We start from the raw sequence: 22,891 nt of genomic DNA, 5'->3' as shown, positions 1-22,891 counted from the left end.
CTGTAGTTACTGCCATGAGATGGCACTCCAGCTAGTCTGAGTCATTTCTGGACGGCCTGGTTTCTTTGTCGACCATGTGATTAGTTATTTGTACATATTGCGCCTAGACTACTGCCGCGGGAGCTATCTTCAAATCTGAGATCTCGGCTATGCGGGAAACGCCTTGATTGATATGTTTAAGCTCAACCAATGTCTCACCACAATCTGCAACACATCAAAACCAACCGCATTCGGAAATCAGCTCGTCAAACGGATGCGTGGTAATATGTCATAAGTACGACTTGGCAAAATTTTGGCCCAGCGACCGCCAACCTTGGTGGCGGAGTGCGGACGAGATCCTATTGTAGCTTCAGGGGGCCGATCACATTCTTTTGCGATATCGTCCTACAGATGCAGTCCGCCTTGCTTATTCGAGAGATGTCGGTTACATTCGGTCATGAAGTATGTGTCAGGTGTTCCCCAAATACCCACCGGGAGGTGGTCATCGTGTTGGCGGCGAACATTCCAAGGCTGCAAACCTGCGGCTTCGCGCGCACCTGGCGCCTGCATCGGCTGGGATGAGCTGCACGGGAAGATGCATAGGGCAGTTCTTAGTCAGCTGAGGATTGCTTCAAACGGTGTGTATCAAGACGACATAGCATATGCCACATCAGATCTCGCAGGCGAGTTCCGCAGGGGCCGCAGTTAGACGAGAAGCTGGCAGCTGCTTGTTGGCTGGGGATCGTCGGGAGCATATTTAGTTGCAAGGAGGCTTGAGATCTTTCCGGGTCTTCGGGACAAGCCACAAAGGCGCAGGAAGCCAATGTCGAGAGGCTCACCGGCCCAACCTATTGACAGAGTAAAGCAAAAGAAGGTTGAGGCACTTGCCGTAGACAGGGGTTCTGCGCGATGATTACTGGCGCAGAGTCCGGGGGGCCAAGTCATCAGCCGCAGAACCCCAATAGTTTGGTAATAAGGTTGGGTTACGCACCAGAGGGCGGGCACTAGAGCTCGGGAGGCTGGCGGCTAACTAGTGTATGGCTTTTGGATGATAGTATCTTGTTGAACGTTTCTATTTGAGATCCATAGACACGGTTGTGTGCGACTTTTGGGAAAGGGTCTTACCATAAGAAATTGATTGGCACGCTGCGGAACCAATATATCATTGGAGCATGGTCTTAGAGTCAATGTTCCCAAGACAATCCAACAGCAAACAAATGTCCACAAAATGAAGTGGCTTCCCTGCCGTCTTCATAAATTGATGGCTGCACAAAGGACTTTCGAAACATCAGGGTATTTACCTGATCCACTCACCTTGATCCATCATTTGTAGCCTGTGGGAAGGCGATCTCCGTAACCCATGTTCAATGGCTGATTTAGGGCGGATCTTGGAACAGAGGGGTTTGCGTATAATATGATAACTCATCTTGACTAGTCTTGGATGAGAATTGACAGGCGACAAGGGGCACATAACAAGCGTGCCCTCTACATATTGTGTGACTACACTACCAAAAGCAAATGCCCCAAACTCTAATGCATTGAGATTTTGGGTGATTCGTTCAGGCTCGAATGTTCGTGCTGGGACTTAATCTCCGTCACGAAACACATAGTAGTCTATACCCATGCAAGAGCCTGCAGCTGACGCCCCGATAGATGGGTCCTCTCATATCAGCTGATTCGGCTGGTCTCGACCTGCAAGCGATTCGGCACTTCTTCCATGCTTACATGACCAATCGATGGCGCCGCGTCGATGCTAAATCGATCATAAAACGTTGTCGATTGTACAACGTGATTCACCGAGCTGTCGGTCCGCCACGAAGGCGGCATATCAGGAAGGTCGGCACCCCAGAAACCGCGAAATGGGCCATCCGGTATCATTAGTTCCTCGCACAGCTGTGCGGCCAAGTGGTCAAATGACTCGTATCTCAGCATACATAGTGATGACCGGCCCCGGCTGCTGAGTATGACAAAGGACCGATGCATACGACTCACAGCAATAGTCGCTTTCACGAGGCGCAGAAGCTTGAGTCGTGCACTATTTAGCGATCGTATGGGTTCAGCCAAACCCCCCCCCCCCCCATTGCAACTTGGGCTACAATGAATTGCTTCGTAGTTCGCCGTCGATTGTTGGGTTCAGCCTCGAAGACCACGGTAGGAAAGTAGAATGAAGATCACAAAAGCTGAGCAGCGGCACGCATCGGGGGAGGTGGAGTCCCCGAACGCAAAAGAAGGGCGTAAAACATGCTTGATCATTGGGTAGCCACGGTTCCAGCGCCTTGGGAGGCGATCGTGCAGTAGGTCATGCTGCCAGCATCGATAGATTTATTGGTTGTATGAACGTGGGGTGGTGTGGGTTGATGTTGCTTTTCGGTTCGAGCTGGGGGCTAGAGGGAGCTGTCCAGGGCCTACCAATCCGGTGCTCGGTAGCAGCACCATTCGGGCAATATCAGCAGGGAAGCAAGCCATGGTGCGCGCATGACTACCGGCGAGGACTGTTCTGGCGAAGTGACATGGGCTGTTCGCGAAAGCCTGACTGTAGATCGCTTCACCTAGTACACGTGTGATCCTCGATTCCAAGGTAAGGCAGGTCAGCCTTGGAGTTGATGCCCGATAATGCCGAGGGTTGAATGTTATCATCCAGGTTGAAATAAGCTTGGGGTAGCAGCGGTGGCAGAGGTGGCTTCAGGGGTCAAGCTTGGGGCTGTAGGACCCTGATGAAGAACCTGGAAACTGCAGCAGCTTGACGAACATGGTCAAGATCTTCCAGTAAGGCTATTCGCCAATTGGGCAGGAATAGTGCCCAATCAGCGCCACCCATTATTGACCTCAGACAACGTCGTCTCGTCTAAATCCGCTTCACGTTTTCGGAGATAATTGCTCATGCGAGAAACATATGATTGAATAACATTTCTTTTTTCCTTTTCTCTTTGCCCAGGCCGGGCAAAAAATTCATGAAAGAATACAATCGCAAAATGAGACAAATACATGTACAAGCCCGTGCGGTGTATCGCCAGCTACTACCCGCTATGTACCCAGCCATTAGAGTGACCTCGACAACATTTTGCCGAGTATTGCGCCCGTGAGAGCTGTAGTCTTTCTTTCCTCTATAACCCTTTTTGACCGTTGGCTTTCGTCCGATCACCAGTGTATCCCCTGAAACCATTGTACACAGATGCAATAAATCACAACTACTCCCTGCTGGTTTTTCCAAGCCTTGCCATTTGAAGTCTTCTACTCCGCTGCCCGTCCAGTCACATTTCCGTCATTTCCGCGTCGCTCTCATTGTTTGTCAACTAGCCCCTGCCCTGCTCTTAGAAATCAAACGCATACCCGATCAGACGGGAGGCAAAATTACTGCCTCGTTGCAATCGTTTGGTCCCCCACGTAATGCGATGCCACATAATCCCTCAAACTCCAGTGCCCCTCTTGACATGAATCGACGTGGTGGACCCGAGAGGATCCGTCCAAAAGTAGTGCCCAGCTGCAGAGGAATTGTTGCCTAATGAAAATCCATGTCTGCGAAATCCAATTTGACCGCGACAGTATAGTACAAGGGAATGAAATCGTAGCGTTGCAGCCAGATTCTCCCGCCATGTTCGCTTTGTGTGAGGTGACGAGATATTTGCCTATCGAGAGCCGTGGTGACTGCTGCTGCCAGCAGGGTTTGCGTGGGATTGTGAACTCGGACCGGCCTCGTCGTCGTTCTCGTATAGGTCCAGGCATTCTTCGATGACTACGAATGACATTAGTTTGTATTCCGAAACAGGTGCCAGATTTAGCCACTTACTCGCCACAATATGCTCCTCCCACACACCGTACTCGTAATCGACCAGTCCATGCCGCTCAATTCCGTCACACAGCCGCACCAGTTCTTTGCCCATCTTTTTCAAGCCCTCCTCTGAGATGACGCTTTGGCCTCGTTGAGGCGGAACACCAGACTCAGCCAACTCCTTCTGCTTCTGAAATAATGCAAGCCACGCATGGTTGAAGTCGTGCCAAAGTTTGATGCGATCGCTGTGAAGATCTGGGTTGTCGACAACAAGACCTGTAAATAGCATGTTTAGTATTCCGGCGTCGTGACACAGAAAAACAAGTGGCACTTACCCAACTCGGAAACCTTGGAGAGCAGCCAGTCAGACACGTTCAATAACGACTCACTCGCTGCCACCAACGATCCATTGCGCACATTTGTGAAGATCTCCTTGAGAGCCGATTGGTACTGTTCGTAGGCCTCGCCCATCTCTGCCGAAGCAGTATATTCCTGCTCCTCTGCCATGGGCTGGTCCGGCGCACTCGTCTGTGACATTCCGCTCATTGACGCCATATTGCTGGGGTAATTGTGAATCATGGCACGCTGGTCTGCAGGACTTTGTTGATATACTGCAGACGTGCCTGAGGATCCCGCCTGTGCTTGCAGACCAGGCGCAGTAGACGAGTTCGTTGGTTCGCTCGGGAAATAGGGCGCGGCTACATCCGCGGGCATCATCTGCATTGCTGCAGGTTGCCGAGATGGAAACTGTTGAGTCGCATCGTAAACAGCATTTTGCGCGCCCGCTTGCGGTACGTTGTACATCATTGAAGCGTTGTAAGCACCGAAGTTTTGTTGTGTTTGCCTCGTATCTTGTCCATATTCGGACTGGTAGGGCATTGTGTTCTGTGGCATGGTTGTAGAGAACGCCGCGGCCGGTTCCTGATAGTAGCCACTGTAGGCAGCCGTTCCTCCCATGCCTCGTGCCGTCGACGGTGATGTATTCAGAGGCGCAGGGCGATACCTGTCAGTCGCGCCTGCACTCGCGCCGTAGGGTCTCCTTTGCGCATTTGGGTCGTGAACCGGATATCTTGAGTTCGAGGTGGCATTTATAGGCGGTTCGTTCTGCCTCCTCCTTCGCGCGTTGTCATCCATGCCACGGTCAAAAGGGTCGCCTGATGCCTGAAGAGGCGATCCAAGCCGATGCACCTCCGGCAAAGGAGTGGGCGTTGAGTAGATTAAGGCCAGTTTGCTTCAATGGCCGGCCGCGTGACCGACTTTGCCGACTTGAGCGCGTGACAAGGCGTACGTACACCTGACGATTGTCCGATAGGGCGGCGCCGCGACCAGATGGCAATATAACTTCTCCCACACAATGTGGCCGGGCACAGGGGTACGAGGGTGCCTGGCAAAGCAAATCGTTGTAGCTTGAGCGGCGGGAAGGATCACCTTGGTTGTGCAGGCGTCAGATCGGGATGGGACGAATGTGCCTGCGGGAAGAAAAAAAAATTTCCCTGAGAGGCGGCGATAATATATGGTGTAAGCACCGAAGTATAGGTGGTGATACGGAAGGACGTGCTTTTTCTTTCTTTGCTTATTGCAAGGAAGGCGGAAGAAGCAGTTGTTGCACCCTCAAGGAGCAGACCGAATATGTATCAACCACTCCAAAGCTTTGATTTTTTGGACCGCCCTCGATGCGAACGCGCCAACCGCCTAGAGGCTTTGATTTATGCCTTAATAACAGAGTAGGGATGACGATGTCTCCGCCGCTACTCCAAGATTTGGCCTTGCCTTTGAGATCCTTGGGCGGGAATCGTAAACAAAAAAAGCCCGAGTGGAGAGGAGTAGTGTATCCGACTTGTTAACGGTTGTCACTACTGGTACTGGGACTATCCCGGGAGACACTGCAGATGTACTTGGGCGGAACAAGCAGTGTCCTTGCGTAGTCGTCAAAAGAGAAATCCGCACCAAGGTCTCACGAGTAGGCAGTTGCTCCGTCCAGCCGTTACAGCAACCCGATTCGCCTGATGTAGCTGAAATTGGTGGACAATCGTGAACCTATCAAGGTCACGTCTTCCTTTGGATGTTTGACAAGCGTCGTTGGATACAGACTTGAGAGTAAGTGGGTGTGCAATGGATCTAAACTCGATGAACCCGAGGATGCTGGAAATCTCCGATAACAACAAAAGGAATCAGTGCGCGGCAACTATTTGGCACGCAAATACAAAAGCGTGCAAGATCTGAGCCTGATGATAATGAGATGGTTGTGTGATACAAGTAAGTGGGTATGTTGACGATGGTTGAATGTCGGAGGATATTTTTTTAGTCCATCGGTGATCTCCTTTGACATAGTCAAGATAAAAACGCTATGTAAGTAAAAGTGTTCGAGAAGGTACTTCCTTCTCGGTAATATATTAGGCAGTGGCAGATGAGAGATATGCAGGGCGATGTGCCATGGCAGAGTGTGGATCGACTCGGGGTCCCAGCTAAACTAGATGCAATATCCCAGGTTTCGGTGGTTTGTTCTTGCTTTCGCACGTTCATTGGGGCTGTGGGTAGAACATGGAAAACATTGACTGATACTGAAAACGGAAAGCAGGTTGGTCTGTTCAAAGCATACGACGATGATTAACGCCCTGCGCCATGATCTGGAAAAAATTGGGAAGTCGACTAGTTTGGATAGTTGAAAGCTGGGTGATCTGTTTTTTGGTGACGGGGTGAGCGAGATGGCGTGCGTGCACAGGCAGTGGATGCCAAACTAAACCTGAGCTATGGGCTAGTTTCTTGGCATGGTACCTAAGTAACTAAACTTCCCACGCCAGGGTGTCATTAGACTTTCCTCCGTGTGCTTTTTCGGAGGCTTGCAATTCCACGGACGGGAAGCCGTGGGATGAACGATCTTCGAGTAGGGCTGCTAGATGAACGAATTGATAATTGAGCTCCCAAGGTGAGTGAACCCGTACGGCTGGGAATCACAAAGCGACGTCACCACCCTGAAGGCGGATTAGGTTGGTAGAAGTGATCAACACGCCGTAGATTGGTGCAACACAAAGATCTGGGAAGAGCTTGCGAGAAACTGCGGTTTCTTGGAGATCCTATGGGCAGGAGACATACATCAGATGAAGTTCTAGTGTGCGACAGACCCGACGGAGTGGACACCCTCCGAGCGCTTTTGCTGACAAGAATGGTATTCGAAGTCTGTGAGCCAAGTTTCAATATTTTCAACATGAATCTTTGCTTTGTTTTTCCCCGAGCGCGTAGTATAATTTATGGGTTCGGTCGCTGTTTTCGACAATCCGAGCGAAGCTGCGCTACCCGTGCCCCGGAGGGCCGGCAGGTACTATCGTGAAAGGTGACAAGCAGAGGTAACCTTGAAGACGATCGACTGGGAAGACGGCTTACAGAAGGTGTAGCTCGAACAAGGTTGATAAGCGGCGTCACGCCAAAAGCCTACTCAGCTCCAAGAGAGAAGTCTCCGTATCCGGACTCAGAGTTTCGCGTGCATCATTATGATATTTGAAAAATGAGTGGCCCGTCGTTGGGAGCGACGGTTAAAGGTTAAATCACGCCAGTCTGCTCACATGCTGACGAGAATGTATGATGCGTTTCGACAGCACTTCGACAGGACAACTTGTGCAAAGTCGAAAGACTTATGAGCTTGGCCACTACAAGCTACGTGGATGCTATCGGGCACTGTTTATTATGCCTTCGTGCCAGGAGGGCTTACTGTGTTTGACATCCGGCCCGCCATACATTTCCAGATTGAATAGAAAGCTGGACCGCTCGCCAGCCGCGTACCATATTCATAAGACTCCCGGAATTTATGCTTTCCTCGATTGAAAATCCGAATACTGCTATCTCACCTACTGCGGCTTCTCTTAGCGCATTGCCGAACTCAAGCCTGAGCATGCTTGAAGGACATCAGAACTTGGGAGTTCGGTATGTGCATACGCACACACTACGTAATCAGAGAATGATTCACGAACGATAAGCCTGCTACCATGCCCTTCCGCCATTCAGTAGTAACATATGGTGCTTTCTTTTAGTAGGCCACACAGAGGGGTCCTTCATGCAATGACCGCTAGCAATGCTAAGAGGAGTAACTGATACTCGGCATAAGTTGTGATCGGATCTCGCGCCGAAGCAATGCTAAGAAATCGGTCGGCCATGAATTTGGCGTTACGGCACGACTATTGGTCGACGAATAAGGGACCAAAGACGACTCTAAAATAAAGCCTTCCAATCCCTTCCGTCGCAGGAGCTTCACCGAGTCAAATCCGGCCCAAATTAGCCCCGAATTCCCCTTCGGTATTGACGGTTAGGCGGCATTCATAACAGCTACCGCAGTTGACGAAATCGACTTGAGGACAGATTGTCCTTGCCGTGTGGACAGATACTGCTCAATAGTAATGTATTAGATGATGCCCAACCATTATCTGGCTGCCCTATCTTCCCAGGTGGGAGCTTTATCTGGCCATCGGGGAAAATTTTGCTCTGTACTCCGACGCTTTTGAGAGTGTACTTGAATGGAGAGCCAATTTCCAGCAGAAATGCAAGTACCGCATTTCCGAGCTTGCCAGGTGGTGCAACTGTTTCGAATGACCTCAGTGCGTTGGTTTGCTGAGGGTGAGAAAACACAAGAACCTTGTTCCATGTCTGTAGTTGAAAGCAAGCCAGGGGCAATCACGAGGCATGTCGTCAAATGTCATGGGGCGGCATGGGTCAAGCCTCAAGTTTAGATCACCCTCATCCACTCATTAGTTGACCGGGGGCAGCCCAACACAGATTTTGACCACTACAACATACCAACCCAGATCCCCCCCAGCTACAAACCCAAGCAGTGTCTAGGACTAAAATTGACAGCACTCGGAACTCGTCAGAAAAAGAACGATGTTACTGCAACTTTTTTTTTTATACTTTCTTTTTTCTGCTTCATCTTGCAGTTTATCCGAACCACATTGACACCATCAAGGACATCTGCAGCGAACATGTCGCCGATCCTTTCGGGGGGCTCTCACACACCAACTCTCGGACGAAGCAAGAGCCGCATCACCTAACCGATCTTTATCAGATCATGGTTCGGTAGGCCACTCCCGCACATTATCATACACGGCACGAGCATCTGGTGAATGGCCAAGCTTGCGACAAGGTATAGTATGAAGACGAGAACTGTTCTACACTGTACCTGGGTGAGGTTACATCCCATTTGTCGCCATTCCCCGCAAAAAAAATAGGCAAAGTCTTTGTGATGCTGTGCAGCCAGCTTATCCACTTTGCTCACCCCTGCTGCATTGCGAATGCAAGCAATGCAGCACGCTGCAACGATAATTCATCATTTTTTTTGACTAGTGGACCTCAGATCAAACCCATCGTACTGGCACTATACTTGATGAGTATAAGCGTTGATGGAGTAAACCTGGCAAGCCAGGTACCAGAAGCTGTCGATCTACATTTTCACCAAGCTAGTTTCCACCTGAAGAAAGTCGACCTGCCGCTGCTTCACACAACGCCGATTCCAATGGCCTCATTATGTTAAATAAGTCATCGTTACAGGCTTACTAGATGCAGTAGCTTTTGCACAACTGTCCTGGGCACCTGACAATTTCTCGTACGACAGCATACTGAGAGAATCCCGTGTCGCCGTCTTCTGCTTGAAGACATAATCACTTGGCTACCGAACCAGGTGTCTCATATGAACGACAAGCCAAGCCGCGAGCTGACGCTGCCGCCGCACCCTACAAGATGCGCCCACGGAACAAAGCGCCCAACTTGTGCTAAGTTAGGTAGGCAAGCTACGTATCATCTACCGACATATTCGAGCAACGCAAATCTGTCAAAAGTACAATAACTTTTCCTGCCGCAGATTGGTGCGTCGGTCTCTGTCACGTCGGCGACACCGCTTGAGAAATAAGCACTGCGCTTGTAACGTCCGTTGATAAAGTTATGGCGGATGCTTCGATGTCTCTCTCTCCTTCTCCTTCTCTCCCTTTCTCAGGTGAAGTATACGACAACCTAAAGCTATCTTGAAAATGGCCGTCCCCAACTGCACTTGATCGGGCACTGGCTCATGCGCACTATGTACACAGCTGTTCTTAATTTTTTCTTTCTTTCGTTTCTTTTTACTTTCGAGGAAGGATACTGCGGTCATGGCTTTCAGCATCCACCTGATTAGGTTTCTAAGCCGCGGATGACTTCTCACATGCATACTTAGCCAGCCTCATCTAAACAAGCAGTGGCAGCCAGTTGCTTCACTAGCTAAGATCAACGAGGCTGCAGGACCCACAAGCTGGCTCCAGCATGATTACTGGACGATTTGTGAGATTTGCCTTCCATGACTATATGGCCAACAAAAAAAAAGCCCTCTCAAGAAATGAGAGCGTGATGAGATGGATGAGAATATTACGTGCGTATCCCGAACACAAAATCTCGAGATACGAACACGGGCACTTAGGTACCTGTCAAGAAAAGCAAAGAGCCCGCAGAAACCGATGCAAATGTGCTCCGCTCAGACACCACGAAGTACATTACACCGCTGTTATATTGGCTGTGTTCTCCGTCTGACACAACTATAATTTAATGTATGCTGGTCATCAATTTGCTACTTTGACTCTTATTAAACCTAGAGCAGGTATTTATTTGTTATGTAAACTGAGCCTTTTGAACAACAATATCTACTCAGAGGCGTGTCGCTAGTCGAACATGTGTGGCGCTTGTCGCCGTGGTCGTCAAGATTATCCACGGTCGCCGCTGAAGCCTGTGCTTCAACGCAAACCTCAACCGGGGAGACAAGACGCATCGTTCCACGCTATTCTGGAATGTCAGTCCAGCTGTGTCAAATCAAGGATTGCTTGCGGTTGTGAAGCTGATGCAGCCAACCCCTCCCTAGCGCGACGCGAACGTTGTGAAACCACCAATGATCCTTCTAGTCCTTCTAGAAAAGTTCCACGCCAACCCGAAAGGTGAGAATTGCATGAATTGGTGGATTAGATTCATTACAAAGACGCGCTTTCGTCTGTGCATTTGTTGTAATCTTCGCACCCCTTGCCAGTTACAGCGATCCAAAACGAAACAATCTGCACCAGCCTTATTTCTTGAGTTCCACCTCTATACTTGATCAGGTATCGAACATCAGTCCAAACCGGACACGTTTTTATAGCGTTTACGCCGGCTCTTACTCCAATCTCACGCAACTTTGGCCTCCCCCGTCATGTTCGTTATCATTCTCAGAAAGTCGGAATGTTTGCAGTGTCTTTGGTACAGGCCAAATTCCCGACTCGAAGCTATCAAACGTGCTTGGCGCTGCTTGTACAATCTTAGAACCGGGAGATGATAGATCCATGACCCTGTAACATACGGGGTGCTTCAGACGACGTGAGGGATGCTAGATCCGAAGGGCGAGATCTTCTACATGGTCTCAAAGGAAGATTTAAGAATTCCAGGGAAGACCGCTGTCACATTCACCACGTTATCGCCTGCCATTCCGATCCCGTCTGCTTGGCTGCATCGATTGCATGCTTGTTCACAGAAGACGGAAAGGCACGTCACATTGCCAGTATGATATTCCGTTGCTTTAAGAAACGTCACTCGATAGTATCAGCAGTATGGAGCATTGCATTGTTCATGCTATCCAGTGCAGTCTGAAGACACGGAGAAGCCGAATGGTCTCCCTTCTGAGTAGGTTGCGTAGACTGACATCAAATGGGCACTGCCAGCTTATTCTTAGACTCGCAAGAAAGCACGCGCCCAATGCTGAACATGAGGTACCCGCATAGTCTCCCCAGGGACCACCCCTTCCATACTCGTATTCAATCGACTACCTGATACATCCTAGTTAGTCATCTCACCGACCTTTACGCAACCGTCCCAGGTTACTGGTCAGCTGGACTGGTTGATATCTCAGCAGTCTGCCATTCCACACGCTATAAAGCCGTTGCTACTAATTGTTTGCTAACTAGAATTGCCTCAGGTAGCGCGCTATACACCTTGCCACGGTTTGGATGTCCTCACCGGGAATGCCGGCAGCTAGACGGAGACCGCAAGTGATCCCGCACCTGTTTCTGGTCTTCTCTGCTAGTTGTTATGCTAACCGTCGTGGTCCTTTGATCTTCTGGGGTCTGCGGCCTTATGATGACTTAAAGTCTACAGCATTTGGTCCCCAATCTCCAACTCTGTATACCAAGCAGGTCAAAAGGGAGGGGGGGGGGGGGTCGATAAGGGTTTGATCACTAATCTTCATTCGATACATGGCGTTACATATTGCTACATGAATATACAACTGGAAAACCGATTCCTCTAACAAGCACGGATCAAACCGGTGAGGCTGTTCTCTTGTGCGAAGCTCTGAAACTCCCTCACGTAGACACCCTGGCTTCGGATGCAAATCTACATTCCTCTATTGACCAAAGCCCGGATCGTAAGATGGTAGGGCTGATGATGATCGATTGATTGTTCTCGAAAGTTTGGAGCAAGACCGCGCAAAGAAAAGCAATCTCCGCCAATGCTGGTACACCAAGTGTGGCGTCGTTGGGTGAACAAACACAATGAACACGTGGTCGGTACGCCGTGAGACCGAGGTTGCTCCGACTATCTCTTGACCCATGTGGGCATCTTTCTGGCCTTGACATGACCTGGCTTCTTTCTTTCCACCACTCTTGGATCACGGGTGATACAGCCGGCTAATGCAGGATTAGCAGTAGAACTTTTCAAGAAACAAACCTGGCGGGCGCCAGAACATGGCTGAAGCTCTGGAAGTGCAGGATGGGGAGTTCGCTATTCCCCATCCTGCTATTCGGGCATACAATCTGCAAGGAAATCACTGGGTTCAACTCACCTCGTCTCAAGGGATTCTTCAACGCGGGCTCATGAGCGCATAGCGCCTTTGCAACGGCCAGAGTCATGGCCTCGGCTTGTCCTGTAGTGCCACCGCCTTGCACTAATGCCCAGACATTGTACTTGTCCAGGCGTTCCGTAGACTTGAGAGCCCACACGGCAGATTCGCGATCGTGGAGCCGTCCAAAAGCTTCGCTCAATGGCTTTCCGTTGACGAAGACTTCTCCTGTTCCTTCCACCACGAAAGCCCTGGCAACCGAGCTCTTTCTCTTGCCCACGCCTAATGAACGCCCAAACTTGTCGACGGGAATTGGGCTCGGCTTGTTCAGGTAATGGTTGACATCACGCTTGAACGACTGCACACCCTTGGTAACTTCGTCCGGGACCAGGTCCGGGTGGATCTGATGCAGGCGTTTCACCAGCTTCAGACAGGCGGCATAGTCTCGTCCCTTGACATGTTCACCCGTGACCAGTCTGTACTGCTCCTTTGTCCTCCATGCCGTCAGCGCCACCTTGTCCTTTGGCAGGATGGGCAGACGCGCGTACTTCCGTGCCAGGTCCTGCACGACGACGAAGCTGTCGTTGAAAATGGGTTGTCGAGAGAAGTACGAGGGCGAGACGGGGACGGCGCGAGCAAATGGGGTGTGGGCGGTCGCATTCGCACTGACCAAAGAGGTGCCTTCTTGCTGTCGAGCGGCTACCTCGAGCTCTGTAAATCCAGCGGGGGGGTCGCGGGTGATGTTGTTGTCAGTCGTGACGGCTGCTTTCGGCGACGTGGTGGAAATAGTCCTCGAGATATGGGAGCTCTGTTTCTTGGGTCTCAGGACGAGTGTCGAGCCCCATTGTGTTTTTGCTGCGGGCCGTAAGTCGCGAAGACAGCGGGCTGTGTATCGTAGAGTCGACATATCGATGAACGAGCTCTCACCGCATCAATTGGCTCGAGTTGTCCTCCGGGGGGGCGGGCTATCGCTCGAGGTGCAGTGGGATCGCGAATACGGAGCAGGAATAACTTGGAATGTCGATTTGTATTTGATATTTGACAAACTAAAGGAGAATTGGCTCCGACATCCGACCCACGACCCAGATGTTGTGGCTGGAGCTCTTCTACGCCAGCCGCTTGAGCCACACCTTGGGTTTTGAGTCCAACGTTAGACTAGTCTAGGTTAGTGGCCACTTTCTCGCTGGCGTGATTCACCTGCAAAGTGTTGGTGGGGAGTTGGCAAGTGTGCAAGTGTGCAAATGGGCAGCAACGACCCTGCCGTTTGTGTGTGATTGCCCCGCGCCTTCGAGTCGAATATTTTTATTCCCCTCCAAAAGTTGGTACGGTTAGTTCACTTGTCTTTTTCCTTCACACCATCCAGTCCATACACATCAATCGCAAAGATGTCTTTCGGAAAGGTTTTCACCAAGGAGGTAAGCACAACCTGCTCATACATACTGGATTGCCTATGTTTTCATGCTGCATATGTTCTAACTCGCCATCCCTCGTCCAGCGCAACCCCCGCACCACGGCCATCCTCGCCGTCGCGAAGGCCAACGGTCTGGATATCGAGACCGTCACCGTCGACACCACCAAGCCTGAGGCCGACTTCCTCAAGTACAACCCTCTCTCCAAGGTCCCCGTCTTCGTCGGACAAGATGGTTACGTCCTGACCGAGTCCATCGCCGTTGCCATCTACCGTAAGAAACTCCCCTTTGGCCTTTGTTTAGGATACTTGCCCCGCCGCAGCCCACCCGCTTCCGCTCCCAGTGCGGGACATGGGGAGTGAAGACCACGAAAACCCTTCTAATAGCCATCCCTATCTGAATCGTATTTTTCTTTTTCTCTTGGAGATACCAGTCCTACATTTGACCCACGACCTACCCCACCCATCTAACAAACATGGAGCAAATACGCGTGGATGAAGCGGCATAGCTAACAACAAGATTAGTCACCTCCCAAAACGAGAAGACCACCCTCCTCGGCAAGACCAAGCAAGAGTAAGTCTGACAAGTTACCACATTCAAGCACACCCTTGTATTGCACTCACTAACCGTTTTCCAGCTATGCTTCCATCCTGAAGTGGATGTCCTTCTTCAACACCGAGGTCCTCCCCAACCTCGGTGCCTGGTACCGCCCTCTTCTGGGATGGGACCAGTACAACAAGAAGGCCATTGATGATGCCCAGAAGGGTGCCGCCAAGGCCATCGAGGTTGTTGAGAACCACCTCCTGAACAACACCTTCCTCGTCGGCGAGCGTATCACCCTCGCTGACCTGTTCGCTGTCGGCATCATCTCCCGCGGCTTCCAGTTCTTCTTCGGCAAGGAGTGGCGTGCCCAGAACCCCAACGTTTCCCGTTGGTACGAGACCGTCTACAACCAGAAGATCTACTCTGACGTTGCCCACCCCTTCGAGCTCTTGGACAAGCCCGCCCTCGAGAACAAGGCTCCCAAGAAGGAGGCTGCCCCCAAGGCCGAGAAGCCCAAGGCCGCCCCCAAGCCCAAGGCTAAGCCCGTCGAGGAGGAGGAGGATGACATCCCCCAGGAGCCCAAGGCCAAGCACCCCATTGAGCTCCTTCCCCGTGCCACATACCCCATCGATGAGTGGAAGCGATTCTACTCCAACAACGACGAGCCCGTCGCCATGAAGTACCTGTGGGAGAAGGTCATCCCCACCGGCGAGTACACCCTGTGGAGCGTCAAGTACAAGTACAACGATGAGCTCACCAAGGTCTTCATGTCCTCCAACTTGATTGGCGGTTTCTTCACCCGTCTCGAGGGTTCCCGCAAGTACATCTTCGGTGCCGCCTCCGTCTACGGACAGGACAACGACTCCGTCATCGAGGGTGCCTTCCTCATCCGTGGTGACAACTACGAGCACGCCTTCGACGTCGCCCCCGACTGGGAGAGCTACGAGTTCAAGAAGCTCGACCCCGAGAACCCTGAGGACAAGGCCTACGTTGAGTCCATGTTCTCGTGGGACAAGCCTGTCGTCGTTGACGGCAAGACTTACGAGCACACCCAGGGCAAGGTCTTCAAATAAGCTAGTGAAAGTAATGACGACGATGAAATCGGTTGTTCATGATCATGTCTTGATGAGTCACGGTACATTGGTGGAATAAAAACTAAATAAGGACTCCTGAAGGAGTTCCAAATCATCCCTTGATAGAGCAGATATACCGACGTAAAAAGTCAAATTGATTATTTGCTAAGCCAGCATCAATGGTCTCTTCTGAGGTCTGATCCACAGAATTCTCAAGAGAAATGGCTTCTCACTTGTCCTAGAAACAAATGCTCCCATTCGTCAAGATGTATGGTAAAAGCTGTGAAGGACGACACCGCCATTCCTGGGACGAGACAATGGAGCAAAGGATGAGTCATCTCAACTAGTTCATCCGAACCAAGTCGAAACGGCAATGCCTGCTTGGCAATGCGGCGGGCACGTTCTGTTTGAAAAGATCGCATGTGATGGTTTCGAGCCAGGACCAATGGTCGTTGTATTATTTCTTTTATTTGCATCGCCTTTGCTCATACCTCATACGAGCCGAGTCACATGTCATGCAGATCTCACATCGTCTAAACCCGGGCCATTTGTGACGATTAAGTTAGTTTTTAGCGTTTGCTTGATACCAGACAATAATATGATCTAAAGAGGAATCACGTCCCCCGTCCTGCTGGAGAGGACGCACAATGGGTCCCCATCTCCATATAATTGCACAGCAGCATTGCTGCCCGGTGGTGGGTGTCGCCATGTAGTTTGGCACCCGAGGGCTCCGTATATATTTGGAAACGACGATGGAAGATGTGATGCCAGGGGCAGAAGCTCCGGGGCCAAGGGCTCAGTTATAAACAAAGCGATCGCGCTGTTGAGCGGCTGCGCTTCGCGGCCCGGACAGAATCCCATCGACAGATGAACGACAAGGCGTAGCGTGAGGATAGAACTCTATAGGGGAGCACCTCGACTGCGCTGATAAAAAATTATGCTACGATTTCTCGCCCCCGTGAACCGAAGGAGGCTATGCTGCCAGTTTCGGTGGGTGGCATGTTAGTATACTGCATGCATCAGCATAGGGAAGTATAGAGTTCAAAGATCTGGAGGCGGATATCTATTCCCCCCATCACTTTGTCGATAAGCATGACCGTATTCGTCGTGGCGATCAAAAGACAAAGGTTGTGGCAGGCCAGGAACAAAGACTCTATTCGGAGCTTAAAAGGTAAGAAAATGGGGCATTCACTCAATGCTATACCTAGCAGTCGATTGTTGGCCAAGTGCCCGGTGTTTCTAACTAGCTGTCATCAACACCATGTCTGTTCGAGACATATCTGACCCGACCATCTCAGCCTGCAGAAAGTGTGAATACTCGGCATTGCTCATAGACCCGCGAGCGGCGCTTTCCGACTTGAGATTAGCAGACCCTGAACAATCCATCTGCGTTGTCCATCTACGCGAGCCAGTCTCGAACTCATGTATGTTCTGCTTCAGTTTTTGACCTCGGCTATCAACCTTTCATATAAAGTTGTGTTGTCAGCTCTTGGCAACTCTTCTAGCAGCTAAGTGCTTTATACTTGAACCAGGGTTGTGGTTTAGTGAATGATGGCAGCGGAGTATTCAAGTCTACAATACTGGTTGCTGGAGATTGGTAACATACGCACACGTCATTTGTTCTGGGAAAGGTCTGTGCAAGATTGTAAATCCTTCGTATCTCATTACCACGTGTTCTAATCGCACGCTTTCTAGGTATCTAGAACTGATCTGTAGCCGCAAGTTAGCATCTCTCCGTGGATAAAAAGTAGCCTCACGAGGAGTTTGCGATGCCCTCCTACCGAGAGCCCCCCCTGCACTCGTTTCTTTGACATATAACCCGCAGGAAAGAAGCCGGCACTCACCTAAGGTCATGCTCATGCTCACATCCGTACTCTCGACCATCTTGGTGAACTCCTCAAAGCTGATCTTGCCGTCCTTGTCCAGGTCGGCCTCCATGATGGTCTTGTCGACGATCTGCTGCAGCTGCTGGTCCTTGAGGTTGGACCCGACCATCATCTTGAGCACGATGAACAGCTCGCCGTTGCTGATGTAGCCGTCCCTGTCGATGTCGTAGACCTTGAAGGCGAAGCGCAGCTTCTGCTCCTTGTTGCCCTTGGAGCTGAAGGCCGACAGACCGGAGACAAACTCCTGGAAGTCGACGTCGCCGCCGCCGTCCTCGTCGAAGATGGCGATCATGCGGGTCGCGAGCGGGTTCGAGGAGATCTGGGGGAGGGACAGGAACTCGTCGCGCTCGATTGTGCCGGAGTTGTCCTGTGCGAAAGAAACCGAGGTGTTAGCGCCTGTCCTTTCGGGTTGTATATCCCGGGCCTCGTCGTGCGCATAATCGTTTCTTGTCTCGACCTGGGAGAGAGAGAGAGAGAGAAAGGGGGGAGGGGGGAGAGAGGGAGACATGGTAAGAGGTTTGTGTATGTACCTTGTCCAACTTCATGAAACGCTTCCTGAGCCTATCCACCTCCTCTCGATCGACTGTCGCATCATGTCAGCCATATGCGCACAAGGTTCCTAGGTGCATCGTGTGTCCTACAGTTCGATCCTTGGACAATGTTGTCCAGCACACTCGTCGAGTTACCCATCTTTGATGCTGCTCCGTTGTGGGAGCTTCCCGACCGCTTTCTGAGTACGCTCCGTGGTCGCTCTTGCTGTGCCGTGAGGACCTCGATGTATATCGTTTGTCGAAGGTGTACTACGGCTTTCCTAGACTAGTGGCTTGTGTCGTAGAATGTTTGGTCGTGGTGTGTTCCACTATCGTCTTGAGAAAGAAAACAAGGGCAGGTGTATTAAGTAATTGGGGAGGCGAGGCTGAGAGACAAAGGTGAGTGGAAAGAGCCCCTCCCCAATCTGGGGAACACAAACCCCCACTATCTTAAAAGCTGCTACAGTACAGTACATACAAGTGTAAAGGAGGAGGACCGGCGTTGTGTATGACCGACTTGTTGTAGCATTAAGAACAACGTCAAAGTAACCAACCCAAAGCCTTAGCAAGCACACTTACGAAAGCCAAACCTAAAGATGGATGAATTAAATTGAATCATTTCGACACATTACTGTCTAACAATGCTACTTGCTATTCCACGTTATCACGCCTGAAGATGTGACTATCTAATGCTGATGCTGATGCTACTGCTAATGCTCCCCCTATGTGATCCCTATTTCAGTGGCTGTTCCACACAGTAGTCCGTTGGTATGAACAGTGGGTTGAGATAGTTATGCGGAGTTATTCCATTAAAGGGGCATGGTTTTAGCTGTGGCTGTTTCCGGTTTCTGGCCTGTAGCGGGCGGTTAGAGCAACACAGGCAAAGCAAGCAGTGCGGGAACCCGCTAAATCACTCCCATCACTCAACGAAAACTCTGCATCGGCCAACGACAAAGCCCAAACGACAATTTGATATCAACAAACAACGACCAAAACGCGACTATTTCATCAAACAAACTCATTTTTCATCATTCCCATGGTCTAGACGATTGATCTACTGATTTTTCTGGGCCAAAATTCATCTCTTCGGCGTCCCAGGCCTAAGTGCCCAGGAAGCCGTACCCACCTCCCACTTTCGCATTCATCATGTCTTTGATATCATCGAGAAAAGTTCGCATCAAGAAGTTAAACCCCAAGACAGCCCTCCAGGTTCTCATAGAGGGCCAAATCGACCCGAGCGAATATGAGTCTCTCACGACGGACATCTCTTCAACTGCTGGGGTTGACTCCGGAGAATCAAATGTTCGTGTCCCACTCCCCCTTACTAAGCACGAAAGGCTTGGCGCTTTTCGGACATATCGGACATATCACTAACTTGACCAGGAATATCATTTACAACTTGCCGTGAAAGGTGCAGGTGGCACCAAGGAAGACAATGAGATTCCAGTGCCACCACCGCAAAAGAGTGAGGAGGTCGACTACGACGAGATTTACCCCAGAGTATATCATGAGCCTCGTAACTATATCAAGTTCTCCGAGACTGTCGAAGAGACCCTAGGATGTCTCTATGACATGACAACTGAGGACGATGATTACTTGAAGACTTACAATGCAAAGAGGCCGGCCAAGGACCAGCTGTCTGAAGATGACTTCGAAAAGATCATGGAGCTCTTCGAGGACACGGCAGCCGAACAAGCCCCTTACGCTGCCCTCGACAATACTGTCATCCCTTATGAGATAATGAGTCAACAGATGGTCCATTCTTCCATCCAGAGGCTGCAGAACCATGCAAAGATGGTGTATGAACACTGGAAGTCGCAACGTCAGGAGAAGGGCAGGTTACATCCTTCTGTCAAGTTCGAAACACATACAGAGAAGGATGACCTGGACGCCTACGTGTGTTTCCGAAGACGTGAAGTGCGACAGACGAGGAAGACTAGACAAAAGGACGTCCAAGTGGCCGACAAACTCAAGAAGCTGCGAAAGGAGCTTGAAGATGGTCGTCTTTTGGTGGTCATGTCACACCAGCGCGAGGTGCTGAAACAAGAACTTCTTGCCGTTGAGAAGAGATTGTTTGACCACCGCGCCATCCTCAAGGAGAAGAAGACTCGTCTTGGCATTAAAGCCGAGGACGAGGACTTGCTCATCCACACCAAGCCACCCAAGCGCAAGATCCAAGAAGTGCAACCGCCCGTTCGTGCTACCCCAGGATCGAACACACAGGTGCGTCTGGCTGTCCGTATGGACGGCAAACCTGCCGAGCAGGAACTTCCGCTTCTCTGCGATAAGATTGAGGAGAAATGGGAAGAGTTGCGTTCTGATGTCCAACATAAGGCGACCATATATAAGCTCTGGAACTCGAACCACATCGACGTTACCGACGGGTCTCTTCGGCCTGTCAAACAGGAACAGAATACGAGCTTTCGGCTTGCTAAACCTGTGTTTCTCCCAACTCCACCATCTAGTGCATCGGACCAAATGGATCTGGACGAGGAACCCGCAAATGCTGATGCCGCTCCGATATCTGCTGCTCTTTTCCAGTACAACACTGGGCAAAAATCGCCATTGCTTGATGAAAACCCCACATTCAGTTTCCGCCGTCGTCATGGCAGAGGTGGCCGTTTGTGGGTCGATCGTCGCAGAATTGACCGCCGGGACCCCGTCAGTCGATTGGCCAGCCCCCCAAGTGATATGGACATCGATGAAGCTCGACAGTTTGACCGCATGAAATATGACCAGGACAGCGATAGTGATGAGGAGCAGGTCTACCACATCGATCCCTATGACCAGCGCGCACTCAAATTCCGCGCACTGATCCCGCCACCCATGCCTTCGGCACCTCGCGGATATTATAGGCAATTGCCTGAAGGTGCCAATGGTGCTCAGGGGGGGCCATCAGGTCGTCAAGGACCCAGCCCGGCATCACAGACTGCAGCAGCAAGCCCGTCACAAACACCATCGCAGCCTCAAGTGCACGCGCCCAGTCAAGCTCCTGTTCAAGCCCCTGGTCAAGCGCCTGTTCAAACTCCTGGCCAAGCGGCTGCTCAAGCTCTTACTCCAGCTCCTGCCCAGGCTCCAGCTCAGGCTCCGTTGCAAAAACCACAGATCTCGGCATCGTAGGGCGATTTCCGGAACGGGTGGGATAAGCATGACCTCGACATTCTGGCGATGGAGGCTAGAAATCAAATGCATCGCCTGCGATGATCCTTGAACGCTTGCTTCGATGCCCAAGCTCTTCTTCCTCTCCACCTCTTTTCCCCCCCCATATACATTATTATAATATTGCTCGCCTGGTAGAGCTCCCACGTCGCCGCCGGACGGGGTGGTCTGTACATAGATAGAAAGACCTCTGTTGCATCGCTGCAATGTCGCATAGAGGAGTGTCTTCTCCAAGATAAGAGGGCGAGGCGGTTGACAGCCCTGATGGGGCTGATATTTTGTACGATATATATCATTTGCTGAGACGATGAATGCATAGCCAGGAGTTGGTCGGATTTCGGGAGCGTCGCGTTCTGATGCTTGTGGGCAGCAGAGGAACGAAGAAATTAAAACTTGTTTGGCCTTCATTCCGCATCATGCCGTGCTTTCGTACATCACATCTGACGGATCGGCGCATATATCAAAGGTCGGTTCGACCGAAAGACGCCGCATCTCAATGTCCCCAGAAGGTGACGGTGTAATGCGCTGTTGAGGCTGACTTTAACACGGCGGAGACGCATTGTGATCGTCCGGAATTGTAGACAGCAGAAATACCCTCACACGAAAAAGTAAGATATAGCTGTGCCGGCCGAGGTGCAATCGACGGGTGCGGGTCTGTCATGTCGACACCGCAAATGCTCCGAAAGCATCGTGCTATTGTCAAGGGGGCGTCGGCGACATCGAGAGGACCCATCGTCACTGAAAGCCGCAGAATTCTTGACTTCCGGTTTCTGAGGATGGTCTTGTGAGTTGCGATGGTGCTGCGGAGTTTTCATATCGCTTCTCAATGGTTGTGAGAGAGAAGAAGGGGAAGAAAATAATAAAATTTAACAGAATTCGAGTCGTATTACTCCGCTCCTGCGGCGCTTACGCTCAAACCGCCATGCCACTTTTCTGGGATTGTCATGTGCCGCGCGATTCCCCGTATCTTGCCAGGCGAGGGACACATCTAGTCGGTTGTAGTATCAGAAGGTCTAAATCTGACCGCTGAAGTTGTGGCAGCAGACGAAGCAGAGCGGAGAAGGCTCAGTCGGACCGGCTTTCGAAGTGGCCCGTCTTTGCCAGCACGACGAAGCAATACGCGCAGTGCGAGGCCACGGGCGAAACGAATCTTGTGACCGTGTTCATGTCTTCAGAATTGTGCGAGGACGAAAGATAGATGGAGGAGCACAGTGACAAGCAGGCGTGGTATGAGTTGTAAGAGGCGGAGATGGAGGCTGAGATTTAGGGAATGCCTACTCCTCTCCGGGATAACGACATTGGATGTGGGACAAAGTCTGACGGACAGGAACTTTGCGTATCTGTTGGCGACGCTCAGGGTCTCCAAAGAAATAAGCAAAACATGTTTCTGAATAGCAAAAGATGCGCAAGGCAGAGTGAAAAAGAGAGGTTGGTGGGAAAGAGGCCGAAGAGAATCCTCGGCGGAGAGACGGGATATTCTCTACCGTACCCGCATTGTATCGCTTGTGTAAGTATTGGAAGAAACAGAAACTCACCTTTCTTTGTGGTGGTGGGCCCACAATACATCGAAACGCAACGCTAAGCAACGCAGCAGTACGCGGGTCCTACGTGATATTTAGCTAGTCTAGCGGAAGACTGGGTCCGTTTTCAGGGTCTGCGCTTTTCAGTCTCAGGACCAGAAAAGCCCAACGGACTGATAAGATACCGCTGCCCAAAGTATCTGCCCCAGGCTTGCCC

General features: G+C 51.0%; 6 protein-coding genes across 6 annotated transcripts; 3 read left to right on the top strand and 3 right to left on the bottom strand.

The window, feature by feature from the left end:
• The first annotated feature begins 2,046 nt into the window (after nt 1-2,046).
• On the top strand, nt 2,047-2,601 carry BKA67DRAFT_559390 (uncharacterized protein). The gene has a single exon (XM_046102391.1). The coding sequence runs from the start codon at nt 2,313-2,315 to the stop codon at nt 2,541-2,543; it is 231 nt and encodes a 76-aa protein (XP_045959326.1). The 5' UTR covers nt 2,047-2,312; the 3' UTR covers nt 2,544-2,601.
• Nucleotides 2,602-3,373: 772 nt separating this feature from the next.
• BKA67DRAFT_225115 (uncharacterized protein) lies at nt 3,374-5,042 on the bottom strand. The gene is made up of 3 exons (XM_046095588.1): nt 4,084-5,042; nt 3,767-4,024; nt 3,374-3,712 (listed from the first exon to the last, which is right to left on the bottom strand). Exons 1-3 carry the CDS (start codon nt 4,880-4,882, stop codon nt 3,606-3,608), a joined length of 1,164 nt encoding a protein of 387 aa, XP_045959325.1. The 5' UTR covers nt 4,883-5,042; the 3' UTR covers nt 3,374-3,605.
• Nucleotides 5,043-11,921: 6,879 nt separating this feature from the next.
• On the bottom strand, nt 11,922-13,602 carry BKA67DRAFT_559384 (ribosomal protein S5 domain 2-type protein). The gene is made up of 2 exons (XM_046102390.1): nt 12,558-13,602; nt 11,922-12,402 (listed from the first exon to the last, which is right to left on the bottom strand). Exons 1-2 carry the CDS (start codon nt 13,459-13,461, stop codon nt 12,311-12,313), a joined length of 996 nt encoding a protein of 331 aa, XP_045959324.1. The 5' UTR covers nt 13,462-13,602; the 3' UTR covers nt 11,922-12,310.
• Nucleotides 13,603-13,766: 164 nt separating this feature from the next.
• BKA67DRAFT_224544 (uncharacterized protein) lies at nt 13,767-15,685 on the top strand. The gene is made up of 6 exons (XM_046095585.1): nt 13,767-13,969; nt 14,050-14,236; nt 14,488-14,536; nt 14,601-14,643; nt 14,749-14,997; nt 15,061-15,685. The coding sequence occupies exons 1-6, from the start codon at nt 13,940-13,942 to the stop codon at nt 15,577-15,579; spliced, it is 1,077 nt and encodes a 358-aa protein (XP_045959323.1). The 5' UTR covers nt 13,767-13,939; the 3' UTR covers nt 15,580-15,685.
• Nucleotides 15,686-17,421: 1,736 nt separating this feature from the next.
• Nucleotides 17,422-18,058, bottom strand: BKA67DRAFT_490932 (calcineurin subunit B; the record flags this gene model as incomplete). Its single annotated transcript, XM_046096974.1, has 2 exons — nt 17,422-17,832; nt 17,996-18,058. Coding segments are annotated over 2 exons (474 nt in total), but the record flags the coding sequence as incomplete, so codon positions are not given.
• A 1,083-nt stretch (nt 18,059-19,141) lies between these two features.
• Nucleotides 19,142-21,115, top strand: BKA67DRAFT_657018 (enhancer of polycomb-like-domain-containing protein; the record flags this gene model as incomplete). The annotated part of the gene is made up of 2 exons (XM_046107044.1): nt 19,142-19,297; nt 19,379-21,115. 2 exons carry the CDS (start codon nt 19,142-19,144, stop codon nt 21,113-21,115), a joined length of 1,893 nt encoding a protein of 630 aa, XP_045959321.1.
• Nucleotides 21,116-22,891: the final 1,776 nt, after the last annotated feature.

Source organism: Truncatella angustata, assembly GCF_020726525.1.
Source record: "Truncatella angustata strain MPI-SDFR-AT-0073 chromosome Unknown BKA67scaffold_3, whole genome shotgun sequence".
Classification (NCBI taxonomy): Eukaryota; Fungi; Ascomycota; class Sordariomycetes; order Amphisphaeriales; family Sporocadaceae; genus Truncatella; species Truncatella angustata.
Note: the sequence above shows the minus strand (reverse complement) of the source record. Positions and strands in the feature narration are given on the sequence as shown.